The sequence below is a fragment of the Sesamum indicum genome, linkage group LG1 (assembly GCF_000512975.1).
Source record: "Sesamum indicum cultivar Zhongzhi No. 13 linkage group LG1, S_indicum_v1.0, whole genome shotgun sequence".
NCBI lineage: Eukaryota > Viridiplantae > Streptophyta > Magnoliopsida > Lamiales > Pedaliaceae > Sesamum > Sesamum indicum.
In genome coordinates this window covers 7,756,592-7,766,611 of record NC_026145.1, presented here as the reverse complement: position 1 = coordinate 7,766,611, position 10,020 = coordinate 7,756,592, and the positions used below count along the sequence as shown (strand labels likewise).

The window sequence follows — 10,020 nt, the reverse complement described above, 5'->3', positions numbered from 1 at the left end:
TTGTAATAACAATAATTTGTACTCCATAAGGTTATAACAGAAATTTTATAAAAAATTAACGCCGTGAAGTAAAACAAACGACCAGAGGAGCGTATGCAAGATTTGAAAAAACACAGAATTTTTTTGTATAACACAGGGATTTTTTAGCTGAATTTTTATAACTCAAGGAGGTTTTATGCAATTTTTCCTTTAAAAATTATAAATACTCATTAAAATTAACCATGGTACAACAAATACCCCTCTTAATTGGCTATTATAAAGGGCATTTTATTAGAGCATTGCTAATTCTGTACTTATAATTTTTTAAATAATATTAAAATATTATAATTATAACAAAATTTAAAAATACCCATTATAATTTACCTTATAAAAAATACTAAATTGCAATAAGACCATTTATATGGTACCAATTGTTCTATTTTTAAAAAGTACGGTATCAACTTTACCATTTCCGTATATTTTTGTTTTTTCAAAAAATGAAGAAAGCCAACTCAGATGCACCCCGGTTCATTATCAGCCGGTCCAGCCCACCACTGTCTACAATTCCCATTCTTCCCCGTTGGCTTTCTCTCGCCATTTCTCTCTCTCTCTCTCTCTCTCTCCAATTCCTTCTGTCCACAGCGCCGGAACCATAGCTTGGGCGGGGTCGTCCGAAGTGAAAAGAAATGAGTGGGCACGATTCGAAATATTTCTCCACTACCAAAAAGGGTGAAATTCCCGAGCTCAAGGAAGAACTTAATTCTCAGTATAAGGTTCCTCTCCACTGTTCAATTTCCATTCGTGTGTGCGTCCATTTTAATTACGAAGAATTAATGACTTGCTGCTTAAATTTTCTCTTTGTGAAAGATTTTTCAATTTACGTGCATGATCTGCCTGTTGATGGCTTTATTATTTGGTTAGTATCGAGAATTTCTCCGTGGATTTGGAATGAGTTTATGTTAGATCTACTGATTTTTCAGCTTGATTTGTGATTTGTAGCGTGTGGAGTTTTCATTGTTGTATCTGATCCGCGTGGTTTAGTGACGTGATTGTATGACCTACCCTAATTTGACTTGTGTAACCATTGAACTGTATACATACTTAATAAATAAAGCATGGTTAATTGATTTTATACATTTGGTTTTTTCTCATGTGAAACACAAGCCTTTGGTTAGTATTTGGTTCTTTTGACATGGAACTGTGACACCTTTTGTATTTTGACTGCTTTGGATGCAGGACAAGAGAAAAGATGCGGTTAAGAAAGTGATTGCTGCAATGACTGTAGGGAAGGATGTATCCTCACTTTTTACAGATGTTGTAAATTGCATGCAAACCGAGAATTTGGAGCTCAAGAAGCTTGTGTATTTGTATCTTATCAACTATGCAAAGAGCCAGCCTGATCTTGCTATTCTCGCCGTAAATACATTTGTCAAGGTAAAGCATGATTTCAGTTTCAGACTATTAATTTATTCTGAAAATTTTTGAACATTGGTTTTAGAGTATTTTTCCAATTTCAGATTCCCGTTCTCTTTCTTAAGTTGGTTGTTGCGATATATGCTCTATACTCTTGTCTACAAAATTCAAATAGTTGGTGACATTTTGATAATTTTCTTGCATTTAGTGCTCCCTTCGTGTCAAATGGTCTAACTTGCTTTAAGGTCAACAAACAAGTATAGGTCAAACAAGATGGAACACTTAAGTACAACCAGAAAACTCAGTCATACACCAAGAAGTGCCCTGAGTGGCAAGGATTGTAGAAACCAGGGCACTTCTTGACAGACATGTAAATTGCAGAAATAAAACAACAACTGCACTTTAATTGTAATAATGAGTTTCATTCTTTTGACTTTCAGTTTTGGTGCTTAAGATTCCTTTCATAATTTATTCCCTCCTCTGAGAACTGATCCAAAACACAAACAAGAGGAGGCTGTACCTTTTTGCCAAATCACAAGTGAAAGTTCCCTTCATCTATGGTTGAAATGGCTAATCTTTTTGACATGAGTTTTAGGTGACTGTTGAAAAAGTGAATCTTCATTATCTATAAAGTTTCTCCTCAGAAGTAGCTGTTAGGAATTACTAAGAGTTGTAACAGGTAACCTGGGGAGTGAATTGCTTTAAGAAATTTTAAACACAGGCAGAGTAGTAGCAAATTTTCTTACAAGTTATGCACATCCAACACTAGTGGGAGGGTGGTTGTGTCTGTGTGTGTGCATGTGAGAGAGAGAGAGAGAGAGAGGTTCCATAGCTAACAGTGACGTGTCATGCAGTTGATTTTACAGTTCGATGGTCCTGTTTCCAAACACCATAACTGTTATAATCTTATATAATTCGAAAAGAAACTATTGATATTCTATATCAATTAGTATAAATGGAACTAACCTAATTTTAGGATTAACCGGTTACAATGAGCGTTTTGCTTTTATATTCTGCTTTAATCTACGGTATCAATGACAGCAAGAGAAAGTTTGAGAATGGGTCTCAAGATTTTGAGAAATTGTGTTGGTAAAGCTGAAGACAAGGCCAGAGGAATACTTGATTGTGGTAAGTTATGGTAGGTGTTGTATTCACATCAACCTTTGAAGTGGCTGCAATATGGGAAGGAACCTACTTAGAAGTTATAGTTGTCTGTTCGATGGTTTTCTCATGTTGAAATCCTGTTATGGGCTATATATCAGATACAATTACTTTAATGTTGAGGCAAATGATTATGCTTTTTATCTCTCACATCTGGGCAGGCCAAACAGCTGTGTTCTCTTTTGAACCTTAATTTATGCCTTCGGATAATATACTTCATGATCATTTAGTATGATGGAGTTTCAAGATCTTTTACTTGTGTTGGTTCTAGAAGCTTAATCTTTTTAAGATGGCATCTTACTCATTTTTCAGCGAGCTTATTGCTGTGCTGTTGTTCTTTTAAATGAGCTCTAAATTTAGTTTAGGCAGATACTTGATTCAAATTTACATCATTGCTAGAGTTTCCTGGAGCTGTCACTGTAGGCTTGGTATAGCGTGCAAAATACACATGTCCAAATTTGGGGGATAAGTAGAAACTGTTGCTTGCCCTTTCCTGACCTTAAATGTGCAATAGCTGATGAGTTATTTTATAGTAAACAATTGACAGATGTAATTAGGAAATACAAAAAAAGGAAAAAGTCCCTTTTCCAATCATATAAAATTTATACTTATTGGTTATCAAGTGATAGTCACCGAAAAGGAGAATGAGAAAAGAAACACTCCTAGAATCGTTTCTCAATTTTTCTTGCATCCTCTCCCTTACATATGTTCGAATCTCATCAATAGAAATACTGTCACTTACCTTTGCTGAGCCATCATACTCATCTAATGTCCCCTCATGATACAGTGAGTTTCACGTTAGGAGTGGTGTTTCTAGTAGATGCATGAATGAGGGAATGTGGGATGAAGTAAGTTAAGTAGAGGGGTTGCTTAATTTAAGGAGGTAGGATATTTTTGTGGAAACAGAAATTTCTGTTGACACCTTAAACTATTCATATCATTTGTGTTGGAACTTGGAAGTATGATGATTGGCGCATTGTTGAACGATTTGGTGCTAATGGTATCATTAACTGCCTTCTCTTTAAATATACTAAAGATTTTGTGATCAATGACCAAAGTCACATCTGTATTGAAGCAATTGGAAGGTGGCTATGGTTAAAGTCTAAAATTTCATGTGAACATGCTCTCCAGGACTCCCAGGACCCAAATCCTTTGATCCGTGCTTTGGCTGTTAGGACAATGGGATGCATTCGTGTTGATAAAATAACGGAGTATTTATGTGATCCCTTGCAGCGGTGTCTCAAGGTAACTTGCACATACTATAATCTACCATATGTTTGCTCGCATTAGTTCTACTATAACAGAACATGTGTAATATTTGGTGAATTACAAACTAAGCAATGCAATTTTATGCTGCTTTTCGTCATGTCAGGATGATGACCCATATGTTCGCAAGACAGCAGCTATATGTGTTGCTAAACTTTATGACATTAATGCTGAGTTAGTGGAGGATAGAGGTTTCCTGGATGCCCTTAAGGATTTAATATCTGACAACAACCCAATGGTCGTTGCAAATGCAGTTGCTGCACTTGCGGAGATTCAAGAGACCAGCAGCAGACCCATCTTTGAAATCACCAGTAGCACACTCACAAAGCTTCTCACCGCTCTGAACGAGTGTACAGAGTACGATAGCAAATATGACTTGTTGGCATTTACTTCAAGGATAAACTCATACACACACCACACATGCAGTCACTCATATTTATGATTGCTTACTTATGTTGTTTAAGCCGAAGTTTAATTTACTTCAGAGTTGTTAATTGCATCTAGATATAGATTGAAGGTGTAAATTTAATGCCTTACTTTCGTCTTAACTGTGCCTAATCCCCCCACAGAAAGAGATGAACCTGACAATGTTGTGTGCTGTCTTTTTCCTGCATTTTCTGATATGATGTTGAATTGAACAATCTCAGTGATTGCTAATATGAGTGGTAAGTTTTTGGGTTTAGAGTGTATGTTATTGCATGAAGCCTTATGGTTTATTCCTCCGGGAACACATCACATATCTGATAGAACCTTTCAACCATACTGTGTTTGTCTTATGGTCTTTCGTCTGTAGACTATTGCCTTTGCATTTATTTCCTATCATAAGATCTCACTTTTATTTTGCTCAATGACAATGCACTGATATTTTACCTACTCTAGGTGGGGTCAAGTTTTTATTTTGGATGCTCTTTCTAAATATAAAGCAACTGACGCTCGGGAAGCTGAAAATATAGTGGAGAGAGTTACTCCACGTTTACAGCATGCAAATTGTGCCGTTGTTTTATCAGCTGTCAAGGTTAATCTCTGCCTTTAGCTTTATTTTCCAGAATTATTATAGGGAGTCTTCCCATCTGTTATGTTTTTCATTCTCTCTTCATTTTTAGCATCAGCATTAGCAGTTTAGTTCTTTTTCTTTTGCCCTTGTGGAATTTTTGGAAGACAAAAAGTACTTCCACCTGTATTGTCTTTCTTGTTCTTTTGTTGTTTATTATCACCATTTATCAGTTTTTAAAAATTAACAGTACCTTTTCTTTCCATTACCATTAATTATAATGAACCTTTGTGGAATTCAATTGCAGATGATTCTTTTGCAAATGGAACTGATCACCAGCACTGATGTCGTGAGAAACCTTTGCAAAAAAATGGCCCCACCTCTTGTGACATTGCTTTCTGCAGAACCGGAGATTCAATATGTTGCATTGCGGAACATAAACCTTATTGTCCAAAAGCGGCCCACTATTCTTGCCCATGAAATCAAGGTGATTAATGTCTTATTACCACACATACACAAAGTTATCAATGGTGAACTCATAAATTATTGCTTTCTTTGCCATCAAGGTGTTTTTCTGCAAATACAATGATCCAATTTATGTGAAGATGGAAAAGTTAGAAATCATGATAAAGCTTGCTTCTGACAGAAATATTGACCAGGTAAGTTGGTTTGGTTGGAGTAGATTGCATTATTGATCTTTGTGCTAATTGGATCTGGTTCCGTGTAATGCCTCTTCATCTACACTTTCAGGTTCTACTAGAATTCAAAGAGTATGCTACGGAAGTAGATGTAGATTTTGTCAGAAAAGCTGTTCGTGCTATTGGACGCTGTGCCATCAAGCTAGAGAGAGCAGCTGAACGGTGTATAAGTGTCTTACTAGAGTTGATAAAGATCAAAGTAAACTATGTTGTTCAAGAAGCTATTATTGTGATTAAGGATATATTTAGGAGATACCCAAACACGTATGTCGCTACTTTACGTTTTTGTTCCTCGTCAAGTGTATTGGTGCAATTTGTTTCTTGTACTTTTCAACTTAAACACTATTTTCTTTTCTTTCAGCTATGAGTCCATAATTGCTACACTTTGTGAAAGCTTGGACACCTTGGATGAGCCAGAGGCAAAGGTATTTCACAGGACATGAATCTTTTGGGTTCACATCTTTGTGTTCTTTTAATAGGTAATCATGTGAGTTTGAGTATCCTCATATGTCATTCTTTACAGGCATCAATGATCTGGATAATTGGTGAATATGCTGAAAGAATTGATAATGCTGATGAGCTCTTGGAGAGCTTTTTGGAGAGTTTTCCGGAGGAACCTCCACAAGTTCAACTACAGTTGCTAACAGCAACAGTTAAACTTTTTCTTAAGAAGCCGACTGAAGGCCCACAACAGATGATCCAGGTATGTTGTAGCCTCCCCTGCATCTTATTCATGACCTTCAAACGCACATAGTAGTTCCTCTTGATCTGCCCAGTTTTGCAATAATGTGAGTGTGATTCCAGTAGCTTTGTGTACATATATTAAGCAAGATTTCTTGTTTATCGGTTATGCTAATGACAGAGAAATATGATGTTTGAAATTAAAGATTTTATGCCCTAGAGCATGGATGGCACAGTGTTGGTCAAATCAATGATTTCAGGATTAGCCTTGAGCTTTATTTTTGTTATTAATAATGGTGGGGCAATCCAGTAATATTTGAGTTTCCATTGAGAATCATGGGTACTTTGGCAGTTTCATTTTTTTCATAATTTGGGCATTGAACTAGGAAATTCCTTTCTTTTTATTTCTTTTTATTTCTTTTTCTTTTTTTCCTAATTAAAAATACATCTCCCCAGCGTGACTTGCTCTATAATCTTATTTATAGGTTGTTCTGAACAATGCAACTGTTGAGACAGACAATCCAGATCTTAGAGATCGTGCATACATATATTGGCGACTCCTCTCAACTGATCCTGAGGTATTTTGCTATAGCTCATGCTTTACTTGCCGCTGCTTTATCGCTTTATGAGATTCCACTTTCTCGTACTTCTTTTGTGAAAAAATGAAGTTTCTGTTGTTAGCATGTTGCATCTGTCTGTTAGTGCATGTGCACTAGGCTTAAACAGGACAAAAAAGAAGATAAAACAATTTTCTAAACCTGCCCTGGGGGATATGAATGAAATTCATCTGAATTGTGAGGATGAGACAGTGAATCTCTGTTCATGATATTCTGCATGGGCCTTCATTATCTCAAGATTATTTTATTTCTTCATCATGCATCATGAAGTTGTTATGTCCTGTCACCTGTATTTTCTGCTTGGGATGCATGATTGTAGTTCTCAAGTGTATTGTTGTTAACTTTTCTTGGAACATTGGGAAATAGTGCTTGCTACTGAGTGTTTGGTTCAAGTACATCTTGAGTTGAACATGTCGATGATACCAAGCTTGCTGACCGAGGAATGGCTTGGGTCATCAGTGTTTGTTCCTAGGGAACAGACTCTAGTCTTAACATTATCTGTATCTTTTTTTTTTAGAATTTTTCGCCTAGGCAAGGATAAATTTCTTCATTTAAAGCAGTAAGGTGGTTTCTGTGCATACTCAAGTATGGATGTTCTCTGATCGTTCAGGCAGCAAAGGATGTTGTTTTAGCTGAAAAGCCTGTGATCAGTGATGACTCTAATCAACTTGAGCCTTCTCTGCTGGATGAGCTTCTTGCCAACATTGCCACATTATCCTCTGTCTACCACAAGCCCCCTGATGCATTTGTAACTCGTGTCAAAACTGTTTCGAGAACAGAGGAAGAGGATTATCCTGATGCAAGTGAAGGGGGGTATTCTGAATCCCCTGCTCATGCAGCTAATATAGGTGCATCATCACCGGCCACCACGAGTAATGTGCAGTCTGCTGCTGCAAGGCAACCGGCTGCTGCTCCTGCACCCGTGCCTGATTTACTTGACCTGATGGGCGATAATAACAGTGCCATAGTCCCGACTGATAGGCCTGCAAGCCCTGCTGGGTACGCTTACCATATTTTTGTTGCAGCTCCTTCTTTAAGTTGTAGTTTTAGAGTTCTTATCTAGATGTGCCTAGGGCGATGTTCATGGAATTGTGCCTTTGATTGCAGACCTCCCTTGCCAGTTCTATTACCCGCACCTACTGGTCAAGGCCTACAAATCAGTGCTCAGCTAATAAGAAGAGATGGCCAGATATTTTACAGCATGCTATTTGAGAACAATTCTCAGATTCCACTTGATGGGTTTATGATTCAGTTCAACAAGAATACATTTGGTCTTGCTGCAGGTGGACCTCTCCAGGTATGTAATGGTTTTGTGTAAGATATGTCAGCTTTGGTTTGCTGTTTGCTGAGCTGATATCTGGTGCTATTTAGGTTCCCCAATTGCAACCTGGGACATCTGCAAGCACTCTTCTGCCTATGGTTCTGTTCCAGAATTTATCTCCCGGTCCACCAAGTACACTTCTGCAAGTTGCTGTGAAGAATAGTCAACAGCCTGTGTGGTATTTCAATGACAAACTTCCATTGAATGTACTCTTCTCCGAGGATGGAAGAATGGAGCGATCCACATTTCTTGAGGTATGTAGTACATTGAATCTGTGTTCACTGTGGTTAAGATTACAAGGTAACAATTTAGGTGATTTTAATGCTTACACGTATTCACTTTTATAGAAATCTGAACTCGTAAGATAGCGACCTAAGTTTTATTGCTGTACTCCCTGAATTTTTATTAAAGATCCCACCCAAATTCAGTTGCTCATGAGTGGGCATGAAAACTGCTAGTCCCCATTAGAGTTCTTCTGTTTTATGAGCTCTTTGACAGTAACTTGTGGGAATTGATCCATTTGCACCTGTCAATTTTGCAGACATGGAAATCCTTGCCTGATTCGAACGAGGTCTCTAGGGACTTTCCAGCTATTGTGCTTAACAGTGTCGAAGCTACCTTAGACCGGCTGGCTGCATCCAACATGTTCTTTATTGCCAAGCGCAAGCACTCAAATCAAGACGTGTTATATCTCTCAGCCAAGATTCCTCGAGGAATCCCCTTCTTAATTGAGCTTACAGCAGCCATTGGTGTCCCCGGCCTCAAATGTGCGCTAAAAACTCCAAATCCAGAATTCGCTCCTCTTTTCTTTGAAGCAGTCGAAACTCTCCTCAAGAGTTAGTGTGTTTATTCAGTTCGATCCGTCTCTCTTCATTCCTGGCTGGTTTGTCATGGTTTCCTTTGGATATAGGTTTTGTTAGATTTTTAAAATTTTTTGGCAATTTTGATTGAAGTACTTATGGTTGGTTGTAGACTGTTATTTTGCCATCTATCAAGATTCAAGAACCACCACCGGCAGTGGTGATGTATTTGACACTCTAATTTTTTAGATTCAGTCGGATTTCATTGTAGGCTCTGTAGAGATGACTTTGCTCGGTGCTATTCAGATTATACAATTATATTTAGTTCCCTCAATTTTCACTTTATTATGCTAGAAAAGGAGCTTATGGGAGTTTTCATAGCTCTCCACTCGCTTTCTGGTACCTTCATCTCACCATTTTTCAGATAACCTACTTTACATCTTGTTTCCGAAGTTTAACAATTTGTGCAAATTAGCATCAAACAGCTACTATAAGAGATTGCAATCTCTAATTTATAACTTCTGTACAAATGAATCCATTCAAACAAGTCCTACCACTATTTACTAAGCATAAGCTGCATAAAACCTTTATCACGAACGCCCAACAATTGTCCGAGCAACAGGAAACCTAAACTTCAATCAAAAGCAAAAGATACAGACAAAACAATTGTAGCCTAGGAAACTGCTACAGGGGAAGAAAACAAACGATGGATAGACCTGCTGGAGGATAAGTAAACATGTACAGCAGCAACGCAGATCGCTTCCAACATAGTCCTATTACTTTCTTTTCTTACAACAGCGTCTCCCGCTCCTGATGTTCTGTTGTCACCTCCTAATGGTATGTACACAGCAACTTAAAACCCATTGCAGTCTTTGCCTAAAAGAATTCATTTGTTAAAACCATTTGTTCAGATTTCTTTTTTCTCTCGATCTTCACAAATCCAAAGTAACGAGTAAAAGGGACATCACAAGAGACAACATAAGCAAACTGTAATAAACCCTGTAATAGCAACATGACACAAAACGCATTGACCAGATGCATTCATCGTCTTAGTTCTTGCTAAGAGGCCAAATGCAGTGTTCTAATAACTACT

The 10,020-nt window shown here is 37.6% G+C and overlaps 2 protein-coding genes across 2 annotated transcripts in view; one reads left to right on the top strand and one right to left on the bottom strand.

Moving 5' to 3' along the window:
• Positions 576-9,261, top strand: LOC105158119 (beta-adaptin-like protein C; the record flags this gene model as incomplete). The annotated part of the gene is given in 15 exon segments (XM_011074760.2): positions 576-752; positions 1,216-1,413; positions 3,685-3,798; positions 3,926-4,176; positions 4,699-4,834; positions 5,118-5,297; positions 5,377-5,469; positions 5,561-5,772; positions 5,870-5,933; positions 6,032-6,211; positions 6,675-6,767; positions 7,417-7,805; positions 7,914-8,103; positions 8,178-8,381; positions 8,669-9,261. Coding segments are annotated over 15 exon segments (2,691 nt in total). The 3' UTR covers positions 8,969-9,261.
• The window catches only part of LOC105158108 (probable E3 ubiquitin-protein ligase RHB1A), a gene marked incomplete in the record, with an annotated part of 4,026 nt that continues 3,419 nt past the window's right edge, over positions 9,414-10,020 (bottom strand). Inside the window, 1 exon segment of the mRNA XM_020694311.1 lies at positions 9,414-10,015. Coding sequence (XP_020549970.1) covers positions 10,009-10,015 — 7 coding nt within the window.